The sequence below is a fragment of the Eretmochelys imbricata genome, chromosome 2 (assembly GCF_965152235.1).
Source record: "Eretmochelys imbricata isolate rEreImb1 chromosome 2, rEreImb1.hap1, whole genome shotgun sequence".
Taxonomy (NCBI): domain Eukaryota; kingdom Metazoa; phylum Chordata; order Testudines; family Cheloniidae; genus Eretmochelys; species Eretmochelys imbricata.
The window spans coordinates 256078950-256098123 of record NC_135573.1 but is presented as its reverse complement, the minus strand read 5'-3'; the positions used below and the strand labels follow the sequence as shown (position 1 = coordinate 256098123).

The 19174-nt window shown below is 44.8% G+C and overlaps 1 protein-coding gene across 1 annotated transcript in view; it reads left to right on the top strand.

Moving 5' to 3' along the window:
• Window positions 1–14423: 14423 nt before the first annotated feature.
• LOC144260770 (sodium channel protein type 5 subunit alpha-like) overlaps window positions 14424–19174 on the top strand; it is a 98652-nt gene continuing 93901 nt past the window's right edge. Inside the window, 2 exon segments of the mRNA XM_077809505.1 lie at window positions 14424–14666; window positions 17159–17277. Coding sequence (XP_077665631.1) covers window positions 14424–14666; window positions 17159–17277 — 362 coding nt within the window.

The following is a 19174-nucleotide window of genomic DNA, read 5'->3' as shown; positions in this document are numbered from 1 at the left end:
GCTATGGGAAAAATCTTCCAGCTACTGTGCACGTGCGTGTGCACGCACCAGATTGGAATGGACATGAACAACATATCTTGAAGAACAACAGTTACAAGAAGGTGAGTAACTGTTTTTTTTGCTGACATAAGTGGTAGTGTAGACATAGTCTATGTGGTCAAAGACCTTTTCGGCATCTAATGAACTGACAGCTAAAGGTTCTTTAGAATGTCTCAAAGCAGCAATAATATCTATCAGTTAACACAAATGATCTGAGCCATTTCTGTTATGCAGGAAGCTTATCTGATTTTTCATATAAAGTGAGAGAAAACTTTTTCATTGCAAGAGCTTTAGCTAAGATTTTGGTGTCACTGATGATTAATTTGATGTTGGCCTGTAATTACTACATAGTCCAAGTCTTTCCCAGATTTAGGGAATAACTGAAATTAAAGCTTCTCTTTGAGTATGTGGGAGCATTTCCTCATCCTTGGCCTCATTGAACATATTCAATAATCTAGGGGTTAAAATTTCCCAGAACTTTTTGTAAAATTCAGTAGGGAATCCATCTGCACCAGGAAACCTTCATTTCTTTTATATCCCGCAGCAGTTGTGCAATTTCTAGAGGTGCATCTGAACAGTCAGATCTCTGGGAGAGACAATCCAATAAAACAGCTATTTAGGGCTTCTTTACTGATTTCCTATTCAGCTAAGTATAGTTTTGAATAAAGCTATTGAAATTGTTTGTTAATATCTGACTGTGTTGTATATAATTTATTGCTACAATCTTACTTTGTTAGCTTCAAACAGAATAAAGCAAACTCAGCCTTGTGGGACAGAAGGTTGTTGATTTCATATCTTAGGTTGATGAGGATTCGGAGTTTCTTTGGGGAGGGTGCAAACATAGTCTATATACAAGGTCTTAATTTCCTTTGCAAGGGTATGAATTCTATGATCTCTGCATTTCTTTTTAAAGGTGGCAAAAGAGAGGATATATCCTGTGATGAAGACTTTACAGTCTTCCCAAACTGTTGCATCCATTTGGGGGCAAATAGAATGTTATTGATTGGAGAAGGGGAACAGCAAGAGGGAACTGCCAGGCAATAGAGCTTCAAGGAACATGTTATCTGCTTCTCAAGAAAGTGGATTTGCTAAGTCTTGATAGAATTAATGGAGAAAAAGAAACAAGAAAAGAATGTAGACTGGACAATTATCCAGGTTATGAATATGGGCTGAATTCACCCTTGGCATAAGTGGGCGTAAGTTCCCATTGTCTTCAGTGGGAGTTGGATCTGCTTACACCAGCATTGAACCTTGTACATTTGTTTTCTTAAAAAATATTGTCGCTCTTGCAGGTTAAAGTTAATAAATAAGATGTAAGCAGAGTCAGGATGAGCTCCATCCTGACATCTGGTGGTGAGTTGTGGCAAGTTGTGGAAAAGAACTTCAGGGGCTGGTCTCATTTGCATAGGCACACCCACCCCACCTAGCATGAGCCCATAGCTGCCCAAATGGTCACTTTGGCTGCTGTGGGATCCCCAGTTTCTCTGTTATTGGGGCAGGAAGAATAAATTGTTATTATCCTGATTATGTGAATCAAGGACAGTGGAACTGTACTTGGCCTTTTGTTATGATGGAGGGACTCGCCATCAACTAAGTAGCACTCGCTAGGCAAGGGACATGGGTTCCAAAAGTCAGTGAATTGAGAGAGGCTGGGGACAGGTATTAATACTTGGTGGTGTGGGGTCCCTGGGGAGGGCATGCTAATTGTACTTCCTCCTTTTTCCACTGTGGAATATCAAAGCTAATTTTGATTCCATTAGGAGTCTAGTTACAGGCTGCTGAGCTGAATTCACTTTAGGCCAATGGTGCACTAGCACTGAGGCTCCCCTACTACAGGCTGAAATCACAAAAGAGCTAAACTTATTAAGAGCTGAAATCACTGAGTGTTTTGTTAAGTAGTGGGGGAGACTGAAGATATATTGTGGAGCAGTTTGTGGGACAGCTGGCAGAGCAGAGCGTCTCTTGGAGCAGAGCTGCTCGTGGGACGGCTGGCAGAGCGGAGCGGCTGGTGGAGCGGAGCAGTTTGTGGGATGGCTGGAGCAGCTCATGGGGCGTGGCTGGCAGAGAGGAGTGATTTGTGGGACGGCTGGTGGAGTGGAGCCCCATGGAGAGATGGGGCAATCTGCTTTGGACCATGTAAGGTGCCCCTTAAACCCCCCGTCATAAATATAAAGGGAAGGGTAAACACCTTTAAAATCCCTCTTGGCCAGAGGAAAAATACTCTCACCTGTAAAGGGTTAAGAAGCTAGGATAACTTGCTGGCACCTGACCAAAATGACCAATGAGGAGACAAGATACTTTCAAAAGCTGGGGGGGAGGGAGAAACAAAGCCTCTCTCTCTGTCTGTATGATGCTTTTGCCGGGGACAGAACAGGAATGGAGTCTTAGAACTTAGTAAGTAATCTAGCTAGATATGCCTTAGATTCTGATTTCTTTAAATGGCTGAGAAAATAAGCTGTGCTGAATGGATATTCCTGTTTTTGTGTCTTTTTGTAACTTAAGGTTTTGCCTAGAGGGATTCTCTATGTTTTGAATCTAATTACCCTGTAAGGTATTTATCATCCTGATTTTACAGAGGTGATTCTTTTTAGTTTTTCTTCTATTAAAATTCTTCTTTTAAGAAACTGAATGCTTTTTCATTGTTCTTAAGATCCAAGGGTTTGGGTCTGTGGTCACCTGTGCAAATTGGTGAGGATTTTTATCAAACCTTCCCCAGGAAAGGTGTAAGATTTGGGAGGATTATGGGGGGAAAGATGTTTCCAAACGGACTCGTTCCCAGTAACCGGTGTTAGACGTTTGGTGGTGGCAGCGAAAGTCCAAGGGCAAAAGGTACAATAGTTTCTACCTTGGGGAAGTTTTAACCTAAGCTGGTAAAAGTAAGCTTAGGAGGTTTTCATGCAGGTCCCCACATCTGTACCTTAGAATTCAGAGTGTGGAAGGAACCTTGACATGATGGCAGAGCGGTGGGATTAACTTGAAATCATTTTGAGATCAGTTTGAGATTTTTTTGAACCAGAAGCACAGATTTGAAAAGGAATTTTTTTTTCCTTTGGGCTGCTGGAAAGCAGGTTTTAACTGAAAGCAGATAGAGTTTTTTTTTCTCTGCTTTGGGGCCAGAGCAGAGACAAAAGGGAATTATCTTTTGTGAGCTGGAGTTTTCTCTACCTAAAGGCAGTGTAGTTAACCTCCTGCACGGAAATTCACCAGCCTTCACAGATGTGAAGATTTTTTTTTTTAACCTAAGAGGAACTAGAGGGGTTTTCTGCCTATTTGCCTGGAGACAAAGGTGTTAGGTTTTTTGTTTTTTTTTTTTTTAAGGATTTCTCTGTAGGCTGACAATCACTATCAGAGAAGATAGGTATCCGGACAGCACAGCAACATTTTACAAGCCAAGTTTTTTGTTTTGTTTTGTTTTCTTTCTAACTCTCGAGTGTAAAGTTAGTTAAAAACATAGAGGTTAGGATGACAGACTCCACTGTTCAACAAAAGCTGGAATTAGCCAGATTTGAGGCTGAGGAAAAACAAAAGGAACGAGAAAGACAGATAGAACTCATGCGGATGAAAATGGAGGAGAAGGAAAAAAAGAGGAAGCATGTGGAAGAGGAGAAGGAAAAAGAGAGGAAGCATGTGGAGGAGGAGAGGTAAAAGGCAAAGGCTCAGCAGAATATACCAACAAACCCTAGCAATCCTTCTCTAGGTACCACTTCCCATCCCAGAAAGTTCCCCACCTACAAGGCAGGTGATGATACCGAGGCCTTCTTAGAAAACTTTGAAAGGGCCTGCCTTGGGTATAGCATCTCTACTGACCAATACATGGTAGAGCTGAGGCCGCAGCTCAGTAGACCCTTAGCTGAGGTGGCGGCTGAAATGCCTAAGGAACACGTGAACCAGTATGAACTGTTTAAAATCAAGGCGAGAGTCAGAATGGGGCTAACACCCGAGCATTCCCGTCGGTGGTTCAGAGCCCTAAGGTGGAAACCAGACGTGTCATTTACCCGACATGCCTACCACATTGTGAAACATTGGGATGCCTGGATATCAGGAGCAAGTGTTAAATCTCCAGAAGATTTGCCCTTCCTAATGCAAATGGAGCAGTTCTTAGAGGGTGTTCCTGAGGAAATAGAAAGATACATCCTAGATGGGAAGTCCAAAACTGTAATCGAGGCGGGGGAGATTGGAGCCAAATGGGTGGAGGTGGCAGAAAAGAAAAAAACTGGTCGCAGTTGGAGCGGATACCAGAAGGGACAATCACAGACCATACCCTACTACCGGGGGCAGCCCAAGGCCCCAACTACCCCACAAGGAACCCTCCAGACACCTTATTGTCCCTCCACACTGTTCTCCAGCAACCCACCTCGCCCCAGTGACCCGTCAGCTGGACGATGTTTTAAATGTAACGAGCTGGGGCACGTAAAGGCCAACTGCCCCAAGAACCCCAACAGATTACAGTTCATTGCACCAGAATCACACCAGAGGTCCTCAGGCCCAGATACCTCCCAGATACCCTCAGAGCGGAGGGAAGCTGTGAGTGTGGGCGGGAAGAAGGTCACCGTGTGGAGGGACACCGGAGCACAAGTGTTGGCTATCCATGCTTCCTTAGTGGACCCCAATTTAATCGACCCAGAGATCCAAGTGACGATTCACCCTTCAAGTCCAACTCTTTCAATTTGCCTACAGCCAAGTTGCCTGTCCAGTACAAGGGCTGGTCAGGAACGTGGACTTTTGCAGTCTATGATGATTATCCCATCCCCATGCTGTTGGGGGAAGACTTGGCCAATCGCCTGAAGTCAGCCAAGAGGATGGGAATGGTAACCCGCAGCCAGGCTAAACCAGCCGTCAGCCGTCATGCCTAGCTCTGTTCTGGAAACTTCTACCAGGACCCGGTCAGAGGTGATTGGCCTGGGGTCCGGGTCCATGTCTGCAACAGCAGTAGTGGATGCAGTCCCAGAGACCCAGACAGAGCCAGTCCCAGAACAAGAACCAGTGGAACAACCAGCACCAGCCCCATTGCCAGCACTGAACCCAGTACTTGCAACCACAACACCAGAGGGCCCCACTGAACCTGAACCGGCAGCAGCCGATAACCCTGCACAAGAGGCTCAGCCGGATCCTGAATCCCAACATAGTGCACCCGCGGAGAGCGGTTCACAGTCAACAGAAACAGCCCCATCCCCTACATCGCTTCCAGAGGGACCAAGCCTAGGTCCACAATCCAATGAGGAACTGATGTCTCCAGCATCAGGGGAACAGTTCCAGACCGAACAGGAAGCAGATGAAAGCCTCCAAAAAGCATGGTCGGAGGGATGGAGCAACCCACCACCTCTCAGCCCTTCTAATTGATCCAGGTTTGTTGTAGAAAGAAGACTTTTATACAAGGAAACTCTTTCTGATGGACACCATGAAAACTGGCATCCTCAGAGTTAGTTGGTAGTTCCAACTAAGTACTGGGCCAAGCTCTTGAGCTTAGCCCACGATCATCCTAGTGGCCATGCTGGGGTGAACAGGACCAAAGACCATTTGGGGAGGTCATTCCACTGGGAGGGAATGGGCAAGGATGTTTCTACCTATGTCTGGTCTTGTGAGGTATGCCAAAGAGTGGGAAAACCCCAAGAGCAGGTCAAAGCCCCTCTCCAGCCACTCCCCATCATTGAAGTTCCATTTCAGCGAGTAGCTGTGGATATTCTGGGTCCTTTTCCGAAAAAGACAGTCAGAGGAAAGCAGTACATACTGACTTTCATGGATTTTGCCACCCGATGGCCGGAAGCAGTAGCTCTAAGCAACAGCAGGGCTAAAAGTGTGTGCCAGGCACTAGCAGACATTTTTGCCAGGGTAGGCTGGCCCTCCGACATCCTCACAGATGCAGGAACTAATTTCCTGGCAGGCACTATGGAAAGCCTTTGGGAAGCTCATGGAGTAAATCGCTTGGTTGCCACTCCTTACCACCATCAAACAAATGGCATGGTGGAGAAGTTTAATGGAACTTTGGGGGCCATGATATGTAAATTCGATAATGAGCACTCCAATTATTGGGACCTAGTGTTGCAGCAGTTGCTCTTTGCCTACAGAGCTGTACCACATCCTAGTTTAGGGTTTTCACCATTTGAACTTGTATCTGGCCGCGAGGCTAAGGGGCCATTACAGTTGGTGAAGCAGCCATGGGAGGGATTTACACCTTCTCCAGAAACTAACATTCTGGACTTTGTAACCAACCTACAAAACACTCTCCGGACCTCTCTAGCCCTTCCTAAATAAAACCTACAGGATGCTCAAAAAGAGCAAAAAGACTGGTATGATAAACATGCCAGAGAGCGTTCCTTCAAAGTAGGGGACCAGGTCATGGTCTTAAAGGCGCTTCAGGCCCATAAATTGGAAGCGTCGTGGGAAGGGCGATTCACGGTCCAGGAACATCTAGGAGCTGTTAATTATCTCATAGCATTCCCAACCGAAAGCTTAAGGTATACCATATTATCTAAAGCCCTTTTATTCCAGAGAATTAAATGTTTGTCAGTTTACAGCCCAGAGAGGAGATGACACTGAGTGGCCTGAAGGTGTCTACTACAAAGGGAAAAGTGCTGGTGGCGTGGAAGAGGTGAACCTCTCCATGACCCTTGGGCGTATGCAGTGACAGCAGATCCAGGAGCTGTGCACTAGCTACCCCAGGACTGACTGAACGGGCATACCACTCCATTGACACAGGTAATGCTCGCCCAATTAGGGTCCAACCTTACCAGTATCTCCTCAAGCTAAAGCTGCTATAGACCGGGAGTTCCAGATGGGGGTAATCCGCCCCTCTGGCAGTGCATGGGCATCTCCAGTGGTTCTAGTTCCCAAACCAGATGGGGAGATATGTTTTTGCGTGGACTACCGTAAGCTAAATGCTGTAACTCGCCCCGACAACTATCCAATGCCGCGCACGGATGAACTATTAGAGAAACTGGGACGGGCCCAGTTCATATCTACCTTAGACTTAACCATGGGGTACTGGCAGGTACCACTAGATGAATCCGCCAGGGAAAGGTCAGCCTTCACCACCCATGTTGGGCTGTATGAATTTAATGTACTCTCTTTCGGGCTGTGAAATGCACCCGCCACCTTCCAAAGACTTGTAGATGGTCTCCTAGCAGGATTAGGGGAATATGCAGTCGTCTACCTTGACGATGTGGCCATATTTTCGGATTCCTGGGCAGAACACCTGGAACATCTACAAAAAGTCTTCGAGCGCATAAGGGAGGCAGGACTAACTGTTAAGGCTAAAAATGTCAAATAGGCCTAAACAGAGTGACTTACCTTGAAAACCAGGTGGGTCAAGGAACTATCAACCCCCTACAGGCCAAAGTGGATGCTATCCAAAAGTGGCCTGTCCCAAAGTCAAAGAAACAGGTTCAATCCTTCTTAGGCTTGGCCGGTTATTACAGATAATTTGTACCGCAATACAGCCAAATCGCCGCCCCACTGACAGACCTAACCAAAAAGAAACAACCAAATGCTGTTCAGTGGACCGAAGAGTGTCAGAAAACCTTTAACCAGCTTAAAGCGACACTCATGTCTGACCCTGTGCTAAGTACCCCAGACTTTGACAAACCGTTCCTAGTAACCACAGATGCGTCCGAACATGGTGTGGGAGCAGTTTTAATGCAGGAAGGACCGGATCAAGAATTCCATCCTGTAGTGTTTCTCAGCAAGAAGCTGTCTGAGAGGGAAAGCAACTCGTCAGTCAGTGAAAAAGAATGTTACGCCATTGTCTATGCTCTGGAAAAGCTACACCCATATGTTTGGGGACAGTGTTTCCACCTGCAAACCGACCATGCTGCGCTACAGTGGCTTCATACCATCACGGGAAATAACAAAAAACTTATTTGGTGGAGTTAAGCTCTCCAAGATTTTGATTTTTACATCCAACTCAGGAGCTTCTAACAAAGTGGCTGATGCACTCTCCTGTGAAAGTTTCCCAGAATCAACTGGTTAAAACTGTCTTTGAGATGTGGAAAATATTTTTAGTCTTTATATACTTAGTAGTATATTTAGAGGTGCATGTGTCTTATTAACTCTGTTTTTTCCTAGAGCTCCAGGAAGAAATCCCAGCCTTGACACCCCCCAGGTGGGAGGTAAAACTCTGCAGATATTTTCGAGCTCTGGTGCTGCCCTGACCAGGGACAGAGACTTTTGGGTTGTTGGACTTTGGGTGTCTTTGGGTTGCTGGACTCAAGAACCAAAGGGAAAGGACATGCCCCAAATTGCTTGGGGTTGGTTTTTTTTGCTCATGGGTTGTGTTGTGAATCCTCTTGGTGGTGTTTCCCCAACATAATGCCACATTGTTTCTCTGTGATATTAAAAGGCTTTTGCTACACTCAGACTGTGCTTGCGAGAGGGGAAGTATTGCCTCTTAGAGGCGCCCTGCGGGAGTGGTATATATTTGTCCCAGGTCACTGGGTGGGGGCTCAAGCCGGTTTTGCATTGTATATTGGAATGGAACCCCTAGATACTGAACCTGGCCCTTGTTGCTGCCAACTCTGACGGGCAGAAGGGTTACAAATATATCAAACAGTAAATAGGTATTCAGTCTCCACCTCTTAAGAACATAAGAAAGGCCATAGTGGTTCAGATCAATGGTCCATCTAGCCAAATATCCTATCTTCCAACAATGGCCAATGAACAAAACAGGCAGTCATCGAGTGATCCATCTCCTGTCATCCATTCCCAGATTCTGGCAAACAGGTTAGGGACACTCAGATCATGGGGTTGCATTCTTGCCCATCCTGGCTAATAGTCATTGATGGACCTATCTTCCATGAACTTACCTAGTTCTTTTTTGAATTCTGTTATTGTTTTGGCCTTCACAACATTCCTTGGCAATGAGCTCCACAGGTTGATAGTGCGTTTTGTGAAAAAGTAGTTCTTTACGTTTGTTTTAAACCTGCTGCCTATTAATTTCATTGAGTGACCCCTAGTTCTTTTATGTGAAGGAGTAAATAACATTTCCTTATTCACTTTCTCCACACCAGTCAAGATTTTATAAACCTCTCTCATATCCCCGCATAGTTGTCTCTTTTTCCAACTTTTAGTCCCCAACTTTTTAATCTCTCCTCTTATGGAAGCTGCTCCATACCCCTAATCATTTTTGTTGCCCTTCTTTGTACCGTTTCCAATTCTACTGTATGTTTCTTGAGATGCGGTGACCAGATCTGCATGCAGTATTCAAGGTGTGGACGTACCATGGATTTATATAGATGCATTATGATATTTTCTGTCTTATTATCTGTCCCTTCCCTAACGTTTCCTAATATTCTGTTAGCTTTTTTGACTGCTGCTGCACATTCAATGGATATTTTCAGAGAACTATCTACAATGGCACCAAGATCTATTTCTTGAGAGATAATTTAGACCCTATAATTTTGTATGAATAGTTGGGATTATGTTTTCCAATGTGCATTACTCTGCATTTATCAATTTGAATTTTATGAATTTTACCTGCTATTTTGTTGCTGGGTCACCCTGTTTTGGGAGATCCCTTTGTAACTTTTTGCAGTCTGCTTTGAATTTAACTATCTTGAGTAATTTTGCATCACCTGAAAATTTTTCCACCTCACTGTTTACCCCCTTTTCCAGATTATTTATGAATATATTGCACAGCACTGATCCTAGTACAGACCCTTAGGGGACACCACTATTTACTTCTCTCCATTATGACAACGGACCATTTATTTCTGCCCTTTGTTTCCTATCTTTTAATCAGTTACTGATCCATGAGAGAACCTTCCATGATTTCCCTTTACAAAAGCCATGTTGAATCTTCCCCAGCAAATCATGTTCATCTATATCCACTGCATAGTTGGGTGTTCATACCCTGCCTGGGAGCCTAAAAGACGTATATACGGGAGCCTCGTGAGATATAGTAATAGTACCAATGCCACAATCAGTGACAGAATTTGTCAAGTCCTTGTGCTATTAAGAAATAATCCAATCTTGAATATGTTGAATGAGCTTCAGGGAAAAAAAAAATCTGGTCTCTGGCTGTAGGATTTCCCAATCTCCACACATTTCAGAAGCCTAAATCAGCCTGCAGCGAGGGGGCGTGGCCTCTCTCAGAAACTGACAAGTGGGAACGCAACATGCCCCCTGCTGGGCCGAGTCAGGAAAGTCACGTCTGCCTCGCTGGAAGGACAGGACGGGAAGGGGAAGTACAAAAGTCGGGCCCTGTAGTTCAGTTGGGCTAGCATCACCACAGGAGGCAGACGCATCCCGCCTGCTGCAGGAGCCCACAGAGGAGCTGCCAGGGCTGCCTCCTGAGAACTGGCTCGAGTTCCCAGGAGTGCTGGCCAACCAAGGTGCTGCTGGGGCTCACCGCCTGAGGACTGGCCAGATCTCCCCTGGCTCCCGCCTGACCGAGACGCCAAGGAGCTCCTGGGGCTGCTTCCTGCAGACTGGCCAGAGCTCCCCGAGATGACGGATGCAGGTACACCTGAGGGGGAATGGGAAGCAGCCCAGGGAAACCAGGCAACCGTCTGGTTGGGAAGTGGCCTGAGACCAGGTCAGCGTGTTGCGGGCGGATCCCCACTGACCCAGTGGCAGACCACTCTGCCTCTGTAAGGGCCCTGGGCTGGGACGTGGAGGAGTTGATGGGCCCTTGTCCCCCACTTCCATCCCACCCCTGGGGTGGCAGTACTCCCCCTCCTTAGGCTAAGAGGCCTGCGTTTGTCTGTCACCCACCAGAGCCAGGACGACAGACAGGGGTGGTGTTCATACCTGACTGAGCCCCTAGTTTGTTTGCTGGGTGCCGGACCCCGGCCGGTGCCCGACGCAGCTTGCTGGGTGCCAGACCCCAGCCAGAGCCCGAGGCAGCTTTCTGGGTGCCGGACCCTTGACTGAGCCTGGGGTTCATAGACTGCTGAGTCGCTCTGCCCTGATTACAGGTCAGGGCCTACTAACTATTGGCTGGTGTACTGTTCTGCCTGGCCAGAGGACCGGAACATTAGGTGTAGCTAATTCCTCCTTTCGAGCTCACCTTTGCAGGTACATGACAGCGAGTGGGCATGGCCTCCCTCAGAGACTGACAAGGAGGGATGGCCATGCAGCTTACACAGCCATGTATGTATGAAGTGTTAGTGTTTCTATGCAGAGATGGAGATGATTTATGAAGAACTGGGTCTAGTTTTGCTAAAATCTCCAACTATAATAATAGGATTATGGCCACGTTATTTATATTTGAGCTTCAGAGCTCAAGCAACCTACATCTACCTCGGCCACAGAGCTGTATAACAATATTGCCAGCAGTGAACTATTACTACGGCTCATTGGGGTAAGATGTGTTTTACTGTTTTCTGATTGACAGCTCTCTGATTATTCCCATATTGCTGTGAGGCAGAATGCTATAGCATGGTCTAGTACAGATACTCTTCCCACTTCACTTTTGAAAATGGAAATTAGGCTCTGCAATCACTTAGGCACTTTTGAAAATGTTACCCTCTGTGGATAGAAGATTGCATTACTTTTATCTTGCTTGTTGACTCTTTGCTCGCATAACCTAATTAAGCAAAAACCCATAACAATATGTGCATTGTGTGCTATTGGTTCATGCCTCAGAGGCACAGTGAGTTAAGAGCTTTCAATTTTAGCTTTTATAAGAACAATACCTCAAAATGCCTTTAGTTTTACATAACCAGTATTGACAAAGGGGGGGAGGTACGTATAATATTTTGTGTTACATATGTTTTAACTAGTTTTACTATGCTTTCTGATTTATCTTTATTTCTTGTAGTGTTTGTTTTCTTTTTCTTTTTGTTTTTTAAGTGCCTGGAAAGCCAAAATTGATGTTGCAAGGACAGCTGGACATAGGTAGAAAAGCTGAATATACCCTCTTTTCCGTCTTGAGCCTACCCCTTTTCCCTCAGCACTACCTACTCTGTGCTGACAGCTTAGGTTGCCTTTACATTTTTGCTTTGTATGCCCGTTTTACAGGAGCCGGAGATAGAACACTGGTATCAACTGGTTCCATGGCAACTGGAGTTTGGCAGTTGGGCTCTGACTGTTAGTTCTTAGAATGCCAGACCCTTGCTGCCCATCCATCTGGGGGAAATGGAATCAGATTGGAGGGAGGGGACAGCAAGAGGGAACTGCCAGGGAATAGAGCTTCAAGAAAGGAACTTGTTATCTCCTTTTCAAGAAAGCAGATTTGCTACTCTTTTTGGTAGACTTAATGGAGAAAAAGAAACAAGAAAAGAATGTAGAATTAACAAATATGCAGGTTAGGAATGTGGGCTGAATTCACCATTGGCATAAGTGGACCTAAGTTCCTATTAATTTCAGTAGGAGTTGGATCTGCTTAAACCAGGACTGAACTTTGTCCAATAAATATAGGAAAACAGGATACACAGAAAGAAAAGGAGTACTTGTGGCACCTTAGAGACTAACCAATTTATTTGAGCATAAGCTTTCGTGAGCTACAGCTCACTTCATCGGATGCATCCGATGAAATAAAATTGATGAAATAAAAATAAATTGGTTAGTCTCTAAGGTGCCACAAGTACTCCTTTTCTTTTTGCGAATACAGGCTAACACGGCTGCTACTCTGAAACCTGTCAGGATACACAGAGTGGGTCTTGTGCATTTTCATCTCTCAAACACAGGTACCGTCAAGAGGCTATATGGGAAAAGGAAACAATGGCTTTAAAGAAACAAACAATAGAATAATTTACAAAGTGGTTTGTTGTAAATAAAAGAAAGCCATGTGATCTGAATGTGTGGTTTTCGGAGACATTCTGTACAGTGTAGACCAAGGCTAAAACCGAGGGTTATCTGGCAGTAGCAGTTCTTCACACCATTGTGCAGCAGCTTTATGATCCTGTATCAGAACATTAATATCACCCTACAGGTTGTAATCAACTCCAGGATAAGTACTTGTGAAAAATTTCTATATAGCATTTGTCACAAAGTTCAGTGTGAGGTAGTGGGACCCAGCAAGCTGTGACTCAGTTCTCCATACCATAAACGTGGGACTGCTTGGCTGTCCCTTCGTTGGAGAGTCTGACTTTTGGTGGTGGTGGGTAATAACTAGAAAATGGCGTGAAAAAATGCAATCATTGTTTGACAACGCTGAAAATGTTATTGTAATTGTAATAGAGTGTGCTCTTTAGTTTGTAACATCATATTCCTATCTGGTCATTGCTGCTGGAAAATAAACCTATTAGCTTTCTAGTATTTGCAATGATTAAAATGGATTTTCTTACATAGGAACTTTGACTTTTGTAAAAAAAGATAAGTTATTTAATCTGGGAGGGGGCATTTTGGAGTTTTTTGGTTATTTTTGGATAATTGGTCTTGCTCTAGTTACATCACAATGATATCGGAGATGCTGCATTGTTTCAAATGCTTTCTTAACTGTTGGTAGATGTTGTTATTATTGGTAAAGTTTATAGCTATAGCACTTGGAAGAAAATTATTCATTTCCTGTGTACTGTTATGCTGCATCTCTTCAGGGCATCTTGCAAAGCCTAAATATTCATCCAGGGTTTCTTTGTGGGTCTGAGCAGAGTGGAGAGGGTGTCTATTTTTGTGGAGTTGTGGGTGTTCTTGAACAGTGTGTTTTCCTCAATTGTTTTGTAATATGTGCTTTTAGCTATTGATGTGGCATGTGCTTAGCATGTTAAGTACACTGCACAAAATGTATAGGTCTACTAATGAGTAAGTGTGAACAGTAAATAATGCTGTTCAATTTTGTTACTTTGTTTCCATGTTAAGATCACTGGATAATTCTAGGTGTAATGTATTTTACATTTTAGAAGTATCCATGTACTTTTAAGTTAGATGTATAAGACTTCCTTTCTTTTCCTTTTCTGTTACTTCTCAAGGTTGTAAGAGTTACAAGTACCATGGAGGCTATGCCTTTAATCCTAGCAGGGAGCTCTTTGCAGCACTTATCAGTAAAGATTCTAGAGAACGTAACTGACAGATTTAAAGAAAAATAATGTTTAGTCCTCCTTGGCTGGATGGACTGTGGCTGAGATGCAAGGCCTCTAGGGTATGTTGAAAGTTTAAAGGAAGAAAAATATATTCCGAGGAGCTCATAGATGTGGTTGATCATTCCTAGATCTCTGGAAAATTAGTCTGATCACCCACAACATCATTTCATCTATAATATATACCTAAATCCTGCCAGTTACATGTAATCTAAAAATAAAACCCTGTAACTTATCAGTTAGGAATATAGTGCAATTTCTCTCAGGCTGACTGCTACAAAACGGGGAACACTTATAAGACAATTGGAAAGCTAAATGAGATGGTTTGTCTTTGACAGCTTACCTTTTTGGTAGTCACTTATCTTGATGCTTCTTTTTAGTTATTTCCACTACTAGGAGTAAAATCTACTACAGGAGGAAAAGGATGAAAAGATGGCTGACTTTTCACTACCGTGTTCTAACCACTTCCGCCAGTTCACGCGTGAATCTTTGGCTGCTATTGAGAAGCGAATTGCTGCCTACAAGAATTTCGAAGACCACCAACCTAAAGAGAAACCTCGTCCCCAACTTGACCTGCAGGTTTTCCAAAAGCTGCCTACTCTCTATGGCAATCCTCCTCAGGAGCTTGTTGGGAAACCACTGGAGGATCTTGATCCTTATTACAATGATCACAAGGTTAGAGACAGCTTATGCCGAGGGATCTGATTTCATCCCTCCTTGATCATTTGTCAGTAGGGAGCCTTTTCTGGTTTAGGAGTCAGAGAGATAAATTTGTCAGTGCTTTCTTTGAATGATTATATTAAGACAGTTGTATTCAATCAAGTTATAATGAAAAAGACATGATACTTTGATCACTAAGTGATCATGTAATAAAACCTTAGTTTTAAACTCTACTAATCATAGAGAGTGAAATTCATCAGCATGAGGCATGTGCACCATTTACAACAGGGGTGGGCAAACTTTTTAGCCCTAGGGCCATATTGGGATATGGAAATTGTATGGCGGGCCATGAATGCTCACAAAATTGGGGGCAGGGGTGCAGGAGGGGATGAGGGTTCCGGCTGAGGATGCGAGCTCTGGGATGGAGCCTGAAAAGAGGATTTGAGGGTGCGGGAGGGGGCTCCGGGCTGGGGTGGAGTGTTGGGGTGCGGGGGAGCATGAGGGCTCTGGCTGGGGGTGGGGGCAGGGGGATGAGGGGTTTGGGGTGCAGGAAGGTGTTCCAGGCTGGAACCGAGGGGTTCAGAGAGTGGGAGGGGCGATCAGGGCTGGGGCAGGGGTTTGGCGAACAGGGGTGTGTGTGAGGGCTCCAGCTAGGGGTGTGGGCTCTGGGGTGGGGCCGGGGATGAGCGGTTTGGGGTGCAGGAGGGTGCTCTGGGCTGGAACCAAGGGGTTCAGAGGGTGGGAGGGGGATCAGGGCTGTGTCAGGGGATTGGGGGTGGTGGGGACTCAGGGGTGCAGGCTCCGGGCGACACTTACTTCAAGCAGCTCCTGGAAGCATGTCCCCCCTCCGGCTTCTATGCGGAGGCACAGCCAGGTGGCTCTGCACACTGCCCTGTCCGCAGGTGCCATTCCTGGCCAATGGGAGCTGTGGAGGGTGGTGCTTGTGGATGGGGCAGTGCGCAGAGCTGCCTGGCCGCACCTCTGCATACTACGTAGGAGCCAGAGGGTAGTCAGGCAGGCTGCTTCCTGGGAGCGATGTGGAGCGGGGCAAACCCCCGACCCCACTCCCTGGCTGGAACTGAGGGCCGGATTAAAAGGTCTGATGGGCCGGATGTGGCCACCCCTGATTTACATCCTGCTTAAGCCCTCCAAATAGCGTTTAAGTGGGATTTAGGAGGTATATGTTAGCCCTCTACACAAGGATGAATGTCACCCACACTGAATATAACATAGGACAGAGAATATAAAAATCTGTTGCTGCATGATGAGTGAAAATGGAGTTATTGGATTTTATCTAAAGTATCTTCAAGCTTATTAGACCTATATGTGGGCTGAATCAAAGCCACTCCATTACATGCAGCTTCTCTCTCTATAGGCTGTTAATAATCAGAACCACTTAATACAGTCTGTTTTCCTATGTTACACATTGTAATAAGGAAATACTGCCCCTAAGTATACATTTTTTTTCAAAACCATCAGTTCTTCCAAGTACAAAATGATTTCTAGAATATATTTTAGCTTTTAAAACATGAACCCAGCTCTCTCAGACCCCAGGTGATTGGCTAGGGTGCGTTCCCTAACCCCCAGACTATTGGCTATACTAGGATGGCTTGCTCTAATTCTCTTTGTTTAAATAATTAAATATCATTGGTACTGAGACTTGTGTCCATGTCTCATGCATTCCAGATGGGTGCCATGACCACTGGGCAATAAATCAGTCTACCTTTAGCCCAGATACTATTTAATTATTTCTACAAAGTGGAACAGCTCCGTCAGGAGTGAGTGAGCAAGGGAGGCAGGCTGACTGTAGATGCATTGTTAGGACATTCTACTCAAAGCTAGAGAGGAGGAGGGGGAAATTCCACCGTGTCCCTGAGACACTTTCCCAATTAAAGTTTTGTTGAAACAACTCTTTGCATGGGAAAAGTTTCAGGTTTGACAAATCCACATTTTTCAATGAAAAATTGTTTTGTTGAAAAATTCCTGACCAGCTCTGGTCAATATTAATGAATGCTGAGTCAGTACTTCAGCAAATAAAGGCCCTGATCCTCCAAAATGCTCTCAAATTTTATATATATATATATAAAAGTGACTCGCATGAATAATTCCATTTCCTTTAATGAGAATGCTGACATGAGTAAAATGACTTCTATGTACACTTTGTGGGATCAGGGCGAAAGGAAGAAGTTTCATAGTGAGAAATTCCAGTTCAGTAATTAATTGCTAAATTTACCTTTAAAAAGGGACATGAATAGTGTTCTCCAGAGTACACAGTATTCTTTACAGAAACTTTAAAAATGTGTGGTTCAAATATATAATGAATCAAAAAAGGTAACAAACAAGAATTACAAGGAATCTTTCAATATAGACAAACAAAAAGCAAGTCAACCACCAATCTTTCCCCCAAATTATTTGCAATTCTGCCAGCAATACAACCCTTCAATGTCCACAGTTCACTTTCTGGAGAAGTTTCATTAATTAAGATTATCTCTGTTTTTTTCTTAAAGACATTTATGGTACTGAACAAAAGGAAAACAATCTTCCGATTTACTGCCACACGTGCCTTGTGTATACTTAGCCCTTTTCATCCGATCAGAAGAGCAGTGATTAAAATTTTGGTACATTCATATCCTTTCAGGTGGTTTCACTTATTCTAGTTTTTTTATAATGGGTATGAGATAATATGGGTGTAATACTGAGTGTGTCCTATTTAGAACATATCCTGGATCTAGCCTGTTTCTAAAAGCAATAGTGCACCTGTTTCAGATAATTGTGAATTATTTTAGAAACGACTGTTACTAGTATATGAAACAGGAAGTGTACAGGGATTGACCTACAGGGAGGAAGGATGGAAACCAAGTAATAGAGGGCCTAATTCTGGTCTCACTTATACCTGTGATTAATGCCATTAAAGTCAATGGGCTTGGTTCACTGTGGTGTTTCACCAGTTTTACACGGCAAAGTTATGCTGAAGTAAAACTGGAGTATCATAGTGGTGAATCAGACCCAAGGGCTTGATCCAGCCACTGTGGAGATCTAAGTACTACCAGTCATGCAGAGCCCTGCAAGGGTGTCCTGCATATCTTGCAGAGCTGTGTGTGATCTTAAGCTCACTCTTGCTGCAGTAAACAGGCCTCAGTGAAGAGGTGGTGCACATGGCTCAGCAACAGTGCAGAGAGGGTGATTCTGTTGAGGATCACCTCTCTAGCATGCTGAGTTGGGGGTCACATGGGCTGGCCAGCCTAGTTCAGTCATCCCCTTCTCCAGCAGGTCTGCCTGTGTTCAGGTCCATGGTGCAGCTGATGGGTCTCTTGAGGTCCCTGTCTGTGAGGATGGCTCCTACAATTGCAGCTAGTAGATGTAGCAGAATATTGGAGGTATGGGAGGGAGGGAATCTTTTATACACCCCCACTGCTTCCTGCATATGAGTCAGCAGTATGCCCTTGTTGCCAAGAAGGCCAACAGCATATTGGGCTGTATTAGTAGGAGCATTGTCAGCAGATCAAGGGAAGTGATTATTCCCCTCTATTCAGCACTGGTGAGGCCACACCAGGAGTATTGTGTCCAGTTTTGGTCCCCCCACTACAGAAGGGATGCGGACAAATGGGAGAGAGTCCAGCGGAGAGCATCGAAAATGATTAGGGGGCTGGGGCACATGACTTACGAGGAGAGGCTGAAGGAACTGGGGTTATTTAATCTGCAGAAGAGAGGAGTAAGGGGGGGATTTGATAGCCTTCCAAAGAGGATGGAGCTAGGGTGTTCTCAGTGGTAGCAGATGACAGAACAAGAAGCAGTGGTCTCAAGTTACAGTGTGGGAGGTCTACGTTGGATATTAGGAAACGCAATTTCACTAGGAGGGTGGTGAAGCACTGGAATGGGTTATTTAGGGAGGTGGTGGAATCTCCATCCTTAGAGGTTTTTAAGGCTCAGCTTGACAAAGTCCTGGCTGGGATGATTTAGTTGGTGTTGGTCCTGCTTTGAGCAGGAGGTTGGACTAGATGACCTCCTTAGGTCTCTTCCAACCCTAATATTCTATGATTCTATGAAGTGCATATGTGCATGGTGCATAGCACCATGCCCCATCTGCCCCCTGCACACTCCTCCATAGTTGGGTGTATGTGGATCACATCTGCTATGTGGTAACTCTATGTGCCTAACTCTCTCAGTTCCAAGTGGGGATCCACACCAACAGGGTCACTGAGTAGTGCTCAGCGCTGTTGCATATCCCAGGTGTGCGGTAGTGCAAACCCTTTGCACCATCATCATGGTCAAGCCGATAGTTACTCTAGTGTTAAAATCAGTGTCAGTGTTATCAGAAGCAGTCTTCTGCATTTTGTTCCTGGCTTTTTCTTTGTTACCTCGGACAAGTCACTTAATCTTCGTTTCTTCATCTGTAAAAAGGGCATAATACAATACCTACCTCAGAGTTTCATGAGGAATTCTTTGTTATTTCCATTACTTGTACAGCAGTATTGCCCAAGGGCCCCAGCTAGATGTAGTACAAACACAAAGTCACAGTTTCT